The 17,393-nt window shown below is 40.7% G+C and overlaps 1 protein-coding gene across 5 annotated transcripts in view; it reads left to right on the forward strand.

Annotated features, from left to right (window-relative positions):
• Window positions 1-17,007, forward strand: part of RBM25 (RNA binding motif protein 25) — a 33,732-nt gene extending 16,725 nt beyond the window's left edge. For 3 of the 5 annotated variants that reach the window (XM_083398426.1, XM_083398427.1, XM_083398425.1), the window contains exons 8-19: window positions 923-976; window positions 1,233-1,316; window positions 4,971-5,251; window positions 5,756-5,969; window positions 6,446-6,535; window positions 8,830-8,903; window positions 9,735-9,885; window positions 10,257-10,581; window positions 10,906-11,180; window positions 13,124-13,222; window positions 15,385-15,432; window positions 15,579-17,007. In XM_083398426.1, the coding sequence (XP_083254552.1) occupies window positions 923-976; window positions 1,233-1,316; window positions 4,971-5,251; window positions 5,756-5,969; window positions 6,446-6,535; window positions 8,830-8,903; window positions 9,735-9,885; window positions 10,257-10,581; window positions 10,906-11,180; window positions 13,124-13,222; window positions 15,385-15,432; window positions 15,579-15,671 (1,788 nt within the window). In that variant the 3' untranslated portion in view covers window positions 15,672-17,007. The remainder of the gene's footprint in view (window positions 1-922; window positions 977-1,232; window positions 1,317-4,970; window positions 5,252-5,755; window positions 5,970-6,445; window positions 6,536-8,829; window positions 8,904-9,734; window positions 9,886-10,256; window positions 10,582-10,905; window positions 11,181-13,123; window positions 13,223-15,384; window positions 15,433-15,578) is intronic. The other 2 variants (XM_083398429.1, XM_083398428.1) reach the window with 1 other exon arrangement.
• Window positions 17,008-17,393: the final 386 nt, after the last annotated feature.

Consider the following 17,393-nt stretch of genomic DNA (forward strand, 5'->3'; position numbering starts at 1 on the left):
TAATGGTATCGAGAGACATAATGGTATTGAGAGGTTACTTTTTAGAAGCCTATATTAAAAGAACTGAATATTGACCTTCCTCCTTTAATAACTGCTAGTTTTAGGGTGACCTGTAGCCACACCTTGCTGATGTAGCTGGGTTTTAAATTTAGTGTGGTCTATCAGAACAATGAAACATTTAACTGTGTCCTTGTCTTCCTGCCCCTTGAAATAGTGGAAGTGCATCTTCATTTTGTAAGGATGAACGTGGGACACGAGCATGAATTCTCATCCCCTTATCTGTTGGGAAGTGTGGGACTAAGAAAGCTCTGTGCATGGTGGGGGGAGGGAAGTATATAAAATTGTGGTGGGTGCCGTGTAAAGCTGGTTTTGAGGCACTGTTATCCCCTTTATTGAATGCTTATAATTGTGACTGGTTCCCTTGCCCATTCTGTTTGTTGAAAAGATGAGGGATAATGTGGGGAAATTGAGAGTGCGGGGAAAAGAAATGGCAAGTGAAATCTGACTCTTGATTTCAGATGTGGGGAACCTCGCTAATTTGCAGTAACTGTTGGCAACTCCCCCTTGTTATAATTACAATTTTGCGAATTAGCGAGTAAGAAACAAAACGAGGCTTCTAATAGTACCACAAAAGGCCACTTTTAACAAGCGTAGCTTAGCTTGCAAGATTTCCTAGAATGTTAATGTTCTGCAATTTTAAATGGAGACATGCCAGGGTGAGGTGGCACCCAGCAAACCTTTGCCGAGAAGTAGATCAGTAAACAGAGAATTAGCGAGGTTCTTCTGTAACTTTGTTGAGTCAGACCTACGGTCACAGCAATGCAATATTGCTTATTCTGCAAACATACAGAACATTGTTTTTTTTCCAGAGTAGTGTGCAATCTATTTTTTAAAAAAGAAATCTCCGTGGATTTTTCCGCAGATTTTCCGCAGATTTCCAGTGGCCCCACTGATACCCTATCCACTCATCACCAAGGTTCGTTACATTGTAGGCTTTGACAATGACTATGTTTACTGCTAGTTACCAGATTTGTGACTCGTGTCCATCTAATTTTTTTTTTCATTCATTTAACATCAGACTGTGAGGTTTGGTACTGCAGAAGGCCTTTATTTATCTCTTACAAGACTGGTACAAAACATCTAACCTTCAGCTTTTCTTTTGGTTCTCCTGTTTCTGTGCAGATGGGTTTTAATATTCTGTCTCCTGTTCTGCCCCCCTTTCTCTCTTACAGGAGGATATAAATGCTATTGAAATGGAAGAAGATAAAAGGGACCTGATATCCCGAGAGATCAGTAAATTCAGAGATACGCACAAGGTAGTATACTTGTTTTTGTACCTTATACAAAATTAGGTTTTTTTTGCAAAATCCAGTTTCCCTCCCCCTTTAGAAAATTTAAAAGCACATGACCATATCACATATAGTAGGCATAATGTGTGTCTAAAAAGCCACTAAGGACAAAATCCTACTTAAATCGTCTTATTTTGTCCTTTTTATTTTCTAATGACTACCTTGCAGTCTCCTCAGTGTGAATACATTAAAAAAAATCAAACACTTCTACCCCACTTTTCTTAAAATTAACCCAAAGCAGCTAAAACCATTTACATAAGACCCAATAATTAGTCTGGGCTGCTGCGTAAAACATTCTGGCCCCCACAGCATTCAAGCAGTTGTAAGACATAATTCAAACTCTGTTTTACTGAGCTCTACTGCTTAATTTAAACTTGAGATTTAATTTAATAGCTCTGAGTTGAGAATGGGGGTGAAATTAAATTAGGTTAGTGGTTATCAGACTTGACCAAAATTTAGATGCATGGAAGAACTGTAAATTCCCATTAAGCTAATCTATTCATTGACCCCCACCATTATGATAGAGATCATATGGTGACTAATGCAAGATGAAAAACACAGCTTGGAAAGTAACATGGAATAGGATGTAAGTATGAGCTTCTGTTTTTTTTTATTATTTATGGATGCCCCCTCAGAAAAATATGCAAAGGGGTAACTGGCTTGGAAATGTGTTTACACAGCAAATCCTACCTCAGGGTTCCCACCTACAGAAGTTTCTGTAATGTGAATTTGTGAATGTGTTCCGGTTGGGAAGGGTGGTTTAAGGGGGGGTGAAATTCAAGCTATGCATGCACTGTCTCTTGATGTTAGCTTCTAAGGGAATATGAACTGCCCACCAAGGCTGGAGTACTGCACGCTCAGTGAAGTATTTATCCCTGAAATGAGTGCTTGTAGTTTGCTAATATTGGTACCATGGTGTGAATTTACAAAACGGGTAAAAAGTACTCTGGTTACAGGATCACACTTACTTTAAAGCAAAAAATGGATGTACATTGCTGGCAATGCAACATATTGTAGTATAACTTTGGAATGAGAACCTGAGGATAATTGTTCCAGAAGATGTATGAAACTGTTCAGTGGTGAAACATCGTCTTATTTCCAAGCCCCAACATACCTCTGAAATGTAAAGAAATAATGTGGTTAAAACAAAATCAAAATATGCTTCACTGTTTCAGAAGCAATCGGGCATTTTGCTGCCTTTGATCTATCCTATTGGGGGAATATTTTGAATTAACCTTTTCTAATAGATGGAACTAAATCTAATACAAAATGGCCATTTCATATATTGGGTGGGATGTTCAAAAAGGGGCTGGCTAATGAGCACAGTGAACCTTTGCATGTTTTTTGGTTAGAATTTACAAACAATCGGACTGTTAGGGTATCAGCATTGCAGGGGGTGTCCATTTACAGCACAGATGAGTCTGAAGAGAACCGAAGGTAAGATTTTACGTTTTTTTTTTCTACCTACCTTCTTTGCTCCTTACTTTATTAGCATATCCTGAATCCTTTTCACCCCCCATTTCCTATAAAACATCCTTTTGTTCACTTGGAAGCAGCCTATTACTTAAATTTTCAATACGAAACAGCAGTGCTGATTTGGCTTTTAAGAAAAGAGAAGCTTGAAATAAAAGCCTTTAAGATGCCCAAAGTCAATGCAAATTTTTAGTACAAAAGAAATTTTTGCGGGGGAATCCCGGAACTTAACCAAAGACATTGTTATTGGAACAACTAAAATAATCTGTAAGTATCGATCATTTCAGTATATAAACTTTTCTATAAAAGTATACGAAATTTGAGGTAAGTTCTGCTTTTGAAAGTTAATATAGCTAGCATAACCTTAATACACTAAATGAAATTATATTGTATGAGAGCATTTCACTTAGAAAGTAGGTTGCCACATTCTGTACACTTTCACCTTTTCCTCCTCCATTATGGCTGTTCTCTACCATTCTCAAATACCCTTTTCTTTTGTGAGTTCAATGTATCTAACACCATCCTCCCTATATTTCACTTTTGATGCCATTTAGTGTGGTGGTTAGATATATTGACCTTTTGTTTATTAGTTTTATTACTGTGACTTTGTTTTGGTTCTCTGGTCCGTGAGCGCACATGAGAAGACTGTCTGACAGGTAAGATTGTTTTTAAAGTTGTCTTAAATTCTTTGTTGAAAGAGAGAAATATATGCACACTTTATTGTTCCAGTTTATAAATTATTTCAGCGGTGGTAAACACGGTGCCAAATGGGGCGATTTTGCTCTTCCCCCTTGCATCAACTGCATACAACATATTTAGGGTGTCATCCTTCCTCACTCATGCTGCACCCATGCACAGACGGATCCTGTAAGGAATAATGGTGCTCTGTTACTTTCTCCTTAGCATACATGCAGGCAATGAACCAGGCTGAAAATAAGAGGCTTGTGCAGTTCTCTTACACCCTCCTCCTCTTGCCACTTGGTGAAGGAACGGCTCATGCTCCTTCCACCAAGTGACAAGAGGGGGCTGAGTAGCGATGCAAGAGCCTCTTATTGGCTGAAATGGTATGGTGCACTGATTGCGCATGTGTGCTAAGGAGAGAAGGCGTGAGAAATGGGCTCTGTTAAGCCCTACGTTGATCTCTTCAGGCACAACACTTGGATGTGGAAGGATCATGCCCTTAATATTTTGGCACCCCTCAGGCTGATATTTGGCTTATGTTTTTTTCCCTTCCTTTTTTTGGTTTACTTGTGAACCATGTACTTGCTCTTCCTCCCAGAAATATAGCTTGTAGGCAAGGTTAATCCAGTGTTGGCGGTCCATGTCCTAGCACAGCATCTGTAAGTTAACACACACCAATTGCTTCCAAGGATGGATTTATCTATCATTTTAATGAGATTTTATTTTTCTATTGTCTTCATGGGAGTTTTGGTAATAGGCATGACTTTTTGAATTTTAAAAATGCACTTTTGTATAGAATTCAGTAAAAATGTACTGTATAACCTTTTAGTCTTGTCTATGTGCGATTTCCAACCTTCTTGAGGATCCTGTTCCTTAGAAACCATTACTTTAAGCAGTGAATGCAAAAAAATATAAAAAGTTGGGGAGAATAAAGTGATTGGTAAGATGTATCCTTCCAAACATTTCAAGTAACATACACAGTTGAAGTTGATTTTACTTCCCATCCTTGCATAGAATGAATTTGGTTTGGCTGTGGTATGAGGTAATCTTGTCTGTCAGCATCCTACTAAATGATCTGCCTACATGGGCAGGCTTAACTTTGCCAGCTAAAAATTCATCTGTGTTCAAGCTCTTTTCTATCTTTCGTGGCTCGGGAGTTTTCTGTGAACTATTGATGGCAATGCACTATGTAATTATCAGCATATGCATATGAGGTGAGCATTGCCCTTCTTTCCAAGGTTGGAGATTGCCAGTCTATGTTAAATATATGCTTTTTGCACGAAATCTAGCCTTACGATTGCAGAACTTTTTTTCTTATGAGCTGACAGTAAGCTGTTAAATATTTAAATGTTAAATTATTGGTGTTCTTGAAATGCTCACTACCAGCCTTGGGTGTTGTGCGTGGTGGTGGGGTGGGGCCTCCGACTATAGCTACATGCTAACTTTGAAAATCCTCTTGGTTTCTAGAAATTGGAGGAGGAAAAAGGCAAAAAGGAGAAAGAGAGACAAGAAATTGAAAAAGAACGGCGTGAAAGAGAGAGGGAGCGGGAGCGTGAAAGAGAAAGAAGGGAACGTGAAAGAGAGAGGGAGAGAGAGCGTGAAAGAGAGAAGGAAAAGGAACGGGAGCGTGAACGAGAACGGGATAGAGATCGGGACCGCACTAAAGACAGAGACCGGGACAGGGAAAGAGATCGAGACAGAGACCGCGAAAGAAGCTCAGACCGAAATAAAGATCGGAGCAGATCTAGGTAAATTGTGCGGTGTAATGAATACTTGTTAATAAATTTGACAAATAATTCATGGATGCAACCTGTTTTGAAGACCAGCATGCAATAAGCCATGAGGCAATGAATTAAATAGTATGATTTGCTGACAGCCGTGGTGCCCTGTCCCTCAGGCCCTTTTGTATGGTTTGGCTGACGGAATAAAGCCACAACTAATGTACAGAGAGACACTGTGTGTGTGTGTATATCAATGTAAAGACAGCAGACTGATGTACCGTGTCTATTCAAAACGTCATTTGTCTAATGACTACACAAGCAATGTTGTGGCTAATTTGAAAAACTTAACAGAGGTTTTGAGTTTGGGCTTAATTTCGGTGATCTCAAAATCGCTACTTTTGTAAACCTTGTATTGTATGGTGTTTTAATTATCTAGTAGAATTAGTTTTGTTAGACCTAACCTCTACTACCAGCAGTATTAAATGTTGACAATTACATGCAATAATCATTTGTCATTATATTTGTCCACAGAGAGAAAAGCAGAGACAGAGAAAGGGAGCGAGAGAGAGAACGGGAGAGGGAACGGGAACGAGAGAGGGAACGGGAACGGGAAAGGGAACGAGAACAACGGGAGAGAGAGCGAGAAAAGGACAAGAAAAGGGATAGGGAAGAGGATGAAGAAGATGCCTATGAGCGGCGCAAACTGGAAAGGAAGCTCCGTGAAAAGGAAGCAGCTTATCAAGAGGTATAGGAGGATGTTGCTTCTGATCTGGGGGTTGGATTCAAAGGGATTCTGTTGCAAATGGAAAGCACCTGGTTTTTGGGGTGGGGTGAGAATATTAATTCTACCATCCCACCCACCGGCTTTAGAGCCCTGCATTGAAGACCCTCTCCCCCAGTACCCCATGCTCCCTCAGGAGACACTTGTTGAAAGGAGGTTGTCTCTTTTCAGAGTGAAAGCCCCATTCTCTGAATGGAGGTCTGTTCACAGTTGTTAAAGATCCAACTCCATTATCGTGGAGCATGTTTCCTGCCCATACCTGTATTCTAATCATTTTGTAGCATTGACCATCAAGCTTCAGAGCATTTCACAGAACCTCTCTATTGAAATAGAAGACTGGGTGATATAATTGAATGTGGATGGTTTTGCTTCTCTCAAGTGACATATGGGATTTTTTCCTCTCTGGTTCAGTAAATGGTAAACAGATTATTTTGTTTCAGCGTCTTAAAAACTGGGAGATCAGAGAACGGAAAAAAGCTAGAGAATATGAAAAAGAAGCTGAGAGGGAGGAAGAAAGGCGAAGAGAAATGGTAAGGGGTTCATTATTTTTTGCACTGCTTTTATTAGATGCTCAAATGGCAGAATATCTGCTGGTATACAAGGGTGTCCTGTAGTAGTAGTAATACTAATAATAATATTTTTGTGACTTAAGTGGTAGCTTACAAATGTTACTGCAAAATAGCTGAGTCTGTATGTTGCCATATTTTTTTTTTAAGCATTACGCGAAGAAAAGTGTTTGGCTGCTTTACAGACTTTGTTCCTTACAAAGTGAAAAGGTCTTAGTTCATTATCTAAAACTATTTTCCAACTTTACTAATACTGCAACTATGTTTTCCTTATTGCTCTCAGACAGATTTGAATAACTACTGGCTGCTTATATTTTTTTCTACTCAGACTTCAACCATTCCAATTAATGGACCAAAGTTTGTTGTATCCATTAATTTCAAGTGGTCCACTCTCAGTATGACTATCATTGGATACATTGGATACATATCAGTTTGCAAATAGCTTTCTGAATTGCCATCTTAAGGCCATAATGTCATACATGGCTTTGACTACTCACTATGCCATCAGCATATTTTTCTTCTCTCTGCCCTCCTTATTTAAATCTGAAAGCAGCGGAAAAGTTTTGTGAAACTCGGAGTATTTTTTCTAACATACCAACATGGCTGCCTGCATACGATCTTCAGCATAAATCTTCAGAACATAAGCTTTTGAAAAAACTTCTCTGTGTTTTTATATAATTTTTTGGCTTTCATGTAAATTAACTCCAAACAGATATTTGTTTTATAGTATTGCTAGTAGCCTGGAACAATCTGCCATTATAAGCAGCAAGAAACTGGACAGTCAGTTTGCACCCATGGGAGGTCATTTAAAAAACTCATACCTTGTTGCCAGAAATGGAGAATGGATTTTGCATGGTTCTCAGAACTCCTAATGTTGAGAATATAATCCTAAATACACTAAGGGAATAAGTTTCATGGAACTCTGTATTACATGCATCTGGGTAAACATGTTTAGGGTAGCGCTCTTAAGATTGAGAGAAAAAAACTCTTAAGCATTTTCTTGCATACGCCAAGGCAAGCTAGCTGTGACTAGGGCTGGGCGATGTTAGGTTTTTAACATCACAATGTATCGCCAGCAGAACATCACAGTTTGGTGACAACCCACAATGTTGAAACAAGCTGCATTGACCTCAGCTGGCAAGGCACTGGGAGAAACTGCCTCAGCTCTCATGGCGGGAGCTGAGGGGCTTTCAGCCCAGCATCTGTCGGGCTGGGGACAATGCAGCTGTCCCAGCTTGCTGCTCAGCTGTGGGGCAGAAAGGCTCCTGGCCCTAACTGAGCAGGCCCCAATGCCCTGGTGAGCAGGAGCAGGGCTGCTCAGTTGGGAAGCACAAAGCCCCCACTCCCCACCTAAGAGATGCCCGCTCCCACTCCAGCTTGCATGCAAGTAGGAGCGGGATTGCTCACCTGGGGCGTGGAAGCCCCTCCTCCCAAGCCATGATCCCGCTTCTGCAGCTCGGCAGCTGCATCTGAGAACCCCTGCACTGCCTCTTATGCAGCTGTCAGGCTGTCTCCGCCTTGCCAGGTGGTGCTCCTTTAAACTTCTCCATTGAGGGGAACGTAGCCACACATCTCTCACAGGAAAAGTGTGATGGAGCCTGCACCTCCTCAGCTGATCCATCTTCTGCTCCCATGCAAGCAGGAGTGGGGTCAGAGATCTCTCACCTGGGAAACGGGGGCTTTGCACTCCCCAGCTAAACAGCCCTGATTCCGCTCCTACTTGCGCAGGAGCAGAAGCTGGATCTAAGTTTGCATGCCTAGTGACATTTTTACATGTTTCTTCAACAGCAGGACCCATCCATTTTCAAAAGCTATATTGTAGACTATTTTCAAGAGTGGATTGGCACAGGAAACTGCTTTCTAAAATGCATGCCCAAATTCCTCTCATGCATTTAGAGCTCATTAACTTGGTTCTCTTGCATCCTAGCCAGAACTGTCAGACTACTTGAGGCAGATTTGCACTCCAAGCGATTATTTCAGGTCCCTTTTTGCAAAGCTTGGCTAACTTCTCTCATGCCTCTACACTTTAGTTCAGAACTGGGAAGTCCATTCTCAACTGAGGCTTCAAAGGGTTCAGTAGTTTGTGAGGAGGAAATACCGTTTCAGAAGCAGGAAAAGCAAACTAGTAGCGACTTGCTATCTACTTAAAGGAAGGTGCTACTCTAGAAACTTTCTGGTAGGGAATAACTTCTGCTCCTTCAAGGGTGACGAGCTAATTTCTGTCTGAAATTAATTAAATGTTTTCAACTCTATTGTAGGCAAAAGAAGCTAAGCGTCTAAAAGAATTTCTAGAAGATTATGATGATGACAGAGATGATCCAAAATACTACAGGTATGCTTAGCGTGAACTGCAGGAGATTTTTATTTATTTATTAAATTTGTATACCCTTCTATACCTGCAGGTCTCAGGGCGGTTCATGAGATAAATGTGTTCTCAGGTTTCGTCAACATGACTCCTATCAAAAAGACATACATAGGAAACCTTGTGTTCCAACATGTGATGAGTAGGAGAGGTTTACAGACAATGTGATTCAGAATAATAGAATTGTAGAGTTCGAAGGGATCACAAGGGTCATCTAGTCGAACCCACTGCGATGAAGGGATATTTCTGCCCAATGTGGGGCATGTAGTGGGTGAATCAGGTTAAGCTAGCCAAAGGTGCTCCATGCCACAAAGGAAACCTGTGTGTTCAATGATGGAGATGGCAGCCCCAAATTTGTAAATTTAATGCAGCACCAATAAGAGTGATCATTAGATAAATCCTAGCAAATATGCGCCTCTTTTATGAAAAGCACTGAACATATTCAGATAACTCCCCATGCTGCGGATAGCAGCCTGCCGCCCAGCTGTTTCTCGACTTGGTTCGGTTTCCCCGACCTGCTTTTGGGGGGGAAATAAGGGGGGGGGAATTTCCTTTATTTCCCCCCCCCCAAAAAAACTAGGTGCGTCCTATGGGACGGAGCGTCCTGTGGGACGAGAAATACGGTACATGGCTAAATCCTACTCCAAACAGAGTATTTTATTTCTCTGATATAGGGAATGAAACATGAAACTTTATAGTCAATATTCTGTATTGGGTGCTTATGGTGTACTGTTTTTGACAAATATTTGTGGGAAACAAGTGCCACGAGACCTTTAAAACAAAAGTGAATACATGTTACAGGGGAAGCGCTCTGCAGAAGCGATTGCGAGATAGGGAAAAAGAAATGGAAGCAGATGAAAGAGATAGGAAAAGGGAAAAGGAAGAACTAGAAGAAATCCGGCAACGTCTTCTTGCAGAAGGACACCCAGATCCAGATGCAGAGCTACAGAGGGTAAGAAATGCCTTTTTTGGCAAAGTGTGGTGAATGAGCATTTTTATAATAGTAGACCATGTTATGTAGTTGACTATTGGTAAGCTAGAGATTTGTGACTGACACTGTTGGTTGACATGTCCTGGGTTTATCCCCATGTTCATGTGGAAAGCAGTTTTTTGTTTCAGATCTTTTTATATAAGTATCATAGTATTGTTAATCTGGATTATTCCTTACTTATAAAGCCAAATAAAATCGAGCTTTAAAAAAACTGCCTCGGATTAACTAGGATTATCCATTTATGGGGACAGCCAGGCTTGCTTTGCATGTTTTAACTCCTAATAAGTGCATTTGATCAAGAATATGCTTAAGACCACAATTTTGTTCCATAGATGGAACAAGAGGCTGAAAGGCGTCGACAGCCACAAACCAAACAGGAGCCAGAATCTGAGGAAGAGGAGGAGGAAAAGCAAGAAAAGGAAGAGAAGAGGGAAGAACCTGAAGAAGAGGAGGAAGAGCCAGAGCAAAAGCCCTGCCTTAAACCAACCTTGCGACCCATCAGCTCTGCCCCATCTGTTTCCTCAGCAAGTGGCAATGCAACTCCTAACACTCCTGGGGATGAATCTCCCTGTGGTATTATCATCCCACATGAAAACTCGCCAGATCAGCAGCAGCCAGAGGAGTACAGGCCTAAAATAGGGCTTAGCCTCAAACTGGGCAAGTTTTTTCTCTTGTTTCTATCCATTATGGAAGGAGGGCACAAAGACAGGAAGTCAGATTCTGTGCTTCCCTTCTTTGAACATTTTGATTGTATAATTATTATTGATCCATTGCAGAGCAGTTGAGTGAAGCAGCATAGAATAAACTCTTTAATCTTAGCCACTTTGCTCTGTGGTTGATTTTTCTCCCCCCCAGTCTTTTATCATTATTTTGTTGATATCCCATTGTTTATAAAAGTGCAGCTCTTACCTGAATTTGGAAGAGTCTCCAGATTGAATTGGTGTTTCAATATGTTAGAATGAATCTTTTTTTATATTTTAGGTGCCTGCAATAGTCCTAACCAGCCCAATGCCGTGAAAAGAAAGAAACTCACTGTGGACAGTGTCTTCAATAAGTTTGAGGATGAAGACAGTGATGACATGCCTCGAAAGAGGAAACTGGTGCCCCTGGATTATGGTGATGAAGACAAAGGCTCCTCCAAAGGCAGCGTCAATACTGAGGAGAAGCGCAAGCACATTAAGAGTCTCATTGAGAAAATTCCCACAGCCAAACCAGAACTCTTTGCTTATCCTCTTGACTGGTCTATTGTGGATTCAGTAAGTGTCAATTTTTACAAAATCTTGAGTATGAACTACAGGACATGCATTGCACTAATTTGCCAGCTCTTGTGGTTCAACACTGAGTATAGGTAAAATTTATGCACCTCATTGTGGGAAAATCCTTATTTCAGTACATAACCAAGCCCCCATGCCTGCTACTTATCTTTAACTAGGAAAAAAAATACTACCCTATACATAGGCATGTTACATCATTTAAATTTAATTTAATTTAATGTTCTGTTGAAACCCAGCCAGGTGGGCGGGGTAGAAATAAATTATTATTATTATTATTATTATTATTTATTTATTATGTACTACCAAAATGCAAAGATTGCCTTGGATCCTAAGTGTCTAAGTGCCCCTCTGCTTGTGAAAGGCTTCCAGTCTAGCAAAGGATTCCACTAGCAGGAGGAATGGGAGACAATACTTGTTCATCTTACAGCTATCCCACAATGTTCTGGAAAGTCCCCCAAACCTATGGAACACATTATGAAGGACACAAGAGGCTGGGGGGGGGGGGGGGGAGAGGAAATCACTTCTGCTCACAGGAGTATCTGTACTTTCATCAGTGAAAGAGAATTCTGGATGCAAGCCATTTACTTATATATCAGATCATTTAGTAGTGGTAGCATGGAATATATAGCAGGCAAGAAGTAAGGAGGCATGTTGCTGTTCAGTCAGACTTGTCTCCTTAATGAGGTCTGCTGCAGGCAAAGAGAGACAACTAAAACCTGTTGTATTGATACATCTGCCCATGTCCTATTTTGGATCCTAGCTTACAAGTTTGGCAAGAGCTAGCTATCAATTGAATAATGTTAAGTTCATAAACATTTTGTCTTTTAACTGGTCTACATGTTACATGCTGTACATGCCTTGAAATCGAAGGAATTTAAAGCAAATTTTGATAAAGGAATTGCCATCTTAACTGTGCAGTCCAATGCATATTGTTTTAGAAGTAAGTCTCGTTGAGTTCATTGGGACTTATTTCCAGGTGTGTAGGGTTGCAACCTCAAACATTTTTTCTATTTCATTCTGCTATAATTAAACACCAGAAGCAGATAAATCTAAAAAAATAGCACCAGTAGTTAATATTAATTCAAGCTTTACTTGGTTTATTTACTGATGTAAGCCCATTTAAATCTTGTAGTCATAAACACAATAGGTACTTCTTTACACACTGCATTACAAGATGTGGTCATAGCCACCAGCTGAAATGGGATTAGACAAATTCATAGAGAAGGCTTTCAATAGCTATTGGGCATAACAGCTTTATACTGCCTCCAGGATCTGGAGGCAAAACTCCTCAGTAGCAGTCACTGGGGAACAGGCTATTTCATTCATGTCCTACTTGTTAGTTTCCCGGAGGCATCTGGTTGGCCTTTCTGGGAAACAGGTTGCAGGACTAGATAGGCCTTTAGTCTGAACTAGCAGAAATTTTCTTTCAATGTTAATACAGTATTGCTGCTATAAGTGACAAAGGGACGTGGGTGGTGCTGTGGTTTAAACCACTGAGCCTCTTGGGCTTGCTGAGCTGAAGGTTGGTGGTTCGAATCCGTGCGATGGGGTGAGTTCCTGTTGCTCTGTCCCAGCTTCTGCCAGCCTAGCGGTTCAAAAGCAAACCAGTGCAAGTAGATAAATAGGTACCGCTGTGGCAGGAAGGTAAGCAGTGTTTCCGTGCGCTCTGGCTTCCGTCACGGTGTTCTGTTGCACCAGAAGTGGTTTAGTCATGCTCTTCACATGACCTGAAAAGATGTCTGTGGACAAATGCCAGCTCCCTCAGCCTGAAGCGAGATGAGCACTGTACCCCAGCCTTTGACTGGACCTCACCATCCAGGGGTCTTTTACTTTTACCTTTTATAAGTGACAAGGGGTGAAAGCAATGTATGGTCCAAATAAAAAAATATGGAAACTATTTAAAATGATAATATTTTCTATTCTAGACATTAATGGAACGTCGAATTAGACCATGGATCAACAAGAAAATAATAGAATATATTGGTGAAGAAGAAGCAACGCTAGTTGACTTTGTTTGTTCAAAGGTAAACTTCTTCATAAATACATATTTTAGGTGGCTGGTGCTATAATTTCGCTTGCCAGTTGGGCTTACTTGCACCTCTGGTGGACTAAGGCAAGAATAGCTTTTACAGCAAATAGGCTGGCTCCTTTTACTCTTTTCATTTCGGCTTAGCAATTTTCTTCTGTGATTCCACTGTTTCTACTGTTCTTTCTATGTATAAATACTAAAAATAAACATTAGACTTCCTTTCCCTCATCTTCACAGACTGGCTTATGAGAAGGAGACACAAGAAGTTTGCCCCCCACCCTCACTTTAGGGATAATTGGATTGCCCTCCTTAGCAGCAGTTATACAGTGAGATCTACCTCTCTGCAGGCTTTAATGTTCAGCCCTTACAGAGGTCATTGGCTGAGGTGGATTTTTAGAAATGTGTACGCTTCAGGTTACAGACTCCGCTAACCCAGAAATAGTACCTCAGGTTAGGAACTTTGCTTCAGGATGAGAACAGAAATCGTACGGTGGTGGCGCGGCAGCAGCAGGAGGCCCCAATGGCTAAAGTGATACCTCAGGTTAAGAACTGTTTCAGGTTAAGAATGACCTCCAGAACGAATTAATTTCTTAACCCGAGGTACCACTGTACTGTCATCACTAGTCAAAGTCCCCTATGCACCCAAGCCACCAAGTAGGCCAAACACTCCTGAGCAGGCTAGACCAGGCCTAGAGGACACCACAGCTGTGTGTGACATTCCCTTCAGCAATGGAGCTAATATCCCCCTTATAGGGTAGGATGGCAGTCTCAGCACCACATGAGTGCATTAGAGCACATTGCGAGGGGCAACTGGTCCAGATGGATGGGAGACCCTTTGAGTCACAGCACAGCATTGACTGGCTCAAACTTCAGGCAGCATGTCTGTCTCACACCCTTTGCTTCCTCTGAAACAGCATTGGCTGGAGTAGTAAGTTGTTGCCATTGGGATCCACCCTAGTTGGTTGGGCTTTTGTACATCCCAACCCAGTGATGCTACATGAGCAAGTGAAATAGCACCATTGTACCTATCTGAAGAGTCGATTTGCTTGTCCAGTGTAGCATCACCGAGGCCACACCCTTTCATAGCCTGCATCACCTCTTTCGGCTTTCAGTTAAAGGTTTGTTGTAGGATATAGGTTAACATTAGTCTGAGTTTCATTTCTGGACTGTTCATGCTCAGTGAGTATGCAAAACTAAAGAGGGGTCAGCCTATTTCCTGTAAAAGGTACTCCTCCCTTCATCCACTTGGAGGCACAAGGAAGCCCAACTCAGTGGTGCTACACTGGACAAGCAAATCTACCCTTCAGGTAGGTACAGTGGTAACTTTCTCTCCACCTCCCACTCTGTGCATTTTCATTTCACAGTATTTGCCCAAAGTAAACTACTGACAGTGTGTTGCCTTCTATGCATAAATATATAACTGTTGTTTTTTAAACTGACGGGTCAAAAGCCTGATACTAGACTTGCACACTATAACCTGCAGGCTTGTGCATCAGTTATTTTGGGAACTACAGTCTGCTCCAGCATGACAGCAAACAGTGTGAGGGTTTTGTTTTGAGTTAACCAAGGTGGCAGGACACAAGTGGTAACTTTCCTTTCTCACTGTTCTTGGTTTACCTCGGTCACTTACAAATGCAATCAAATACCTGTTACGAATCGAACAAGGGGGTTGAAACTAAAAATGCCTTTTGGTCCACCTTTCAAATCATTTAGGGTTGTATCCAGTTGTGTTTCTACTCACAATAAGGGTTTTTGATCAGCAGAGGCTTTTGTGAATGGATTGGGAAGAGAAGCTGTTTCCCAAATTCCCTATTTCTCCTACATACCTGTAACACCTCCCGTGTTCTTCCAAAAGCCCCCCCCCCCCCCCAATCTTCTGGAACGGGTTTTTAAGGTGCAAGGAGCTAGAGGGAAGGGGGAAAACAGTAAAAATCACAGTGCTTGCTTCCATTCTCAGAAGCTTCCCCTGGAGCAATCAACCTTATTTAAAATTGAAAGCAACGGGCTTGCTTTTCGTGGATTTTATTTGAAGATACATGTGTTTGCTACCAGCTAGAATGTTACTGGTATGCGGGTAACAGTTCTAAATCTTGCATGGTTCAATTTTCAGTCATACAAGTGCTGTGTTCTCAATGTTGATATGCCTCTCTTTTTCAGGTTATGGCTCATAGTTCACCACAGAGCATCTTGGATGATGTTGCTATGGTGAGTAAAGGAAAAACACGCCACATCCAGAATTTCTAATTTGTGTAAACGTAGAGCTCTTCTGTGAGAATCACCTTCACTAAATGTATTCAGATGTACTTTTTCCTCTGGTTTTTAATGCCCTATTTTCTTCTTTTTTGGTGTAGGTGCTAGATGAAGAAGCTGAAGTTTTTATAGTCAAAATGTGGAGGTTATTAATATATGAAACAGAAGCCAAAAAAATTGGGCTGGTGAAATAAAGAATCCCTTTTTGTTTTGGGGGCGCCATTTCAACTTTTGTTCTGCATCACTGAAGAACTTTGAAGTTTCTCTGTCTTCAAGAGACATTTGTGAGACCTGTATTTTTTAAATGTAGAAAATGTGAATTTTTTTCCCCATCTTGTTACACTGAGGTCCCCTCTCCCTCCCTCCTGCCCTCACCCCAGCTTCCTTGGTTGTAATTATCTGAATTCTGCATTGGTGGTTTTTCACTCACCAGGTACAGTTACAGGTATTGTTTCATAAACTACTGCAGCTGCTGTACACAGTCTCTTGATATTCATCTTCTAAACTGTTCCTTGTAAATATTAAAAAGACCCATGTTTTAGAAGCATCTGTGCTTACCACAAACCAAAATAATTGAATTTTATGTAAATACACCAACCTCTTCTTTCCCTTCTCCATTTTAAAATATTAGAATAAACTTTAAAATTCTAAAAATGGATGGGAGTCATTTTGTTGGCACACAGTTTTCATCTGCATGGATAGGGGATCATTCCCTTGTTGGACTTTATAATATTTCTAGAGGAATCTTATAGAAAAACATGGTGGACTTGCTTCAACTCAGGCATCCTTGTAAAGCCATTGATAAATTTCCTCCTGCTCGTTACATGAGGCCTTTTGTTCAGTTACGGTGGTGACAGAATTTCATACTCAGTTGTGTTTTTAATCAAGGATAACTAGTGCACAAATTTATTTAATTTTAGCTTCCGTACTAATACAAGTCTGACATCTAAAGTATTCTTTTTTAATTATTTAAAATAAAATCCATAGACAGGTTTGGGAAACTTGTGGATAGAAAAGGTTTAAAAATGTAACTTGAGCACAACAGTTTACAATGTTAAAATCATATGCTTTCGAACAATGGAGAAATTTGTTTTTATGTAAGTCATCAAGTCAGTTGTGACTTTCTTTTTGTACTGTAAGCTGTCTGTCGGATAGAGGATGATATTTCTTGTCCTCTTACTCTGTATGAGTTTTATACATATGCTGATGTGGTATCAATAACAATGTACTGTAAACTGCATTTTTTAAAATCTTCACAAGCAGAAAGACTGTACGCTATGGGCCTTCTTGATTGCAGGATGAACACTTTCCAGGAAGCAACAATTCTCATTTTTTTAAATACTGCTCTTCTGATATCTCTTTACCTGAAGGATACAGGTTGACCTATTTAGGAGGTGTAACCATGACACTGAGTTACTGAGTACATGCATTATAAGAAGACAGCTGGAAAAAAACTGTTCTTAATAATTGGGATCCTATAAATGGTTCCACCATGTAAATATTTCAGATATTAAAAATGTATATATTTGATCTGGATTTTGATTATTTAATTATGTTTCAAAATATACTACCACTTCTATTTCATTTCTGGAAGTAATGGATTAGTTAGCTTGTTGATCTGGCGAAAACTTCCCAGTATGGAAAAACAGCTTCAAATTCTGCACACTGGCCAAACTATACAGTGGTACCTCGGGTTACATACACTTCAGGTTACAGACTCCGCTAACCCAGAAATAGCGCTTCAGGTTAAGAACTTTGGTTCAGGATGAGAACAGAAATCGTGCTCCGGTGGCGCGGCAGCAGCAGGAGGCCCCATTAGCTAAAGTGTTGCTTCAGGTTAAGAACAGTTTCAGGTTAAGAACGGACCTCTGGAACGAATTAAGTACTTAACCCAAGGTACCACTGTATAGTGTTGA

This window comes from Podarcis tiliguerta (assembly GCF_965153285.1).
Source record: "Podarcis tiliguerta genome assembly, chromosome: 1".
Lineage (NCBI taxonomy): Eukaryota > Metazoa > Chordata > Lepidosauria > Squamata > Lacertidae > Podarcis > Podarcis tiliguerta.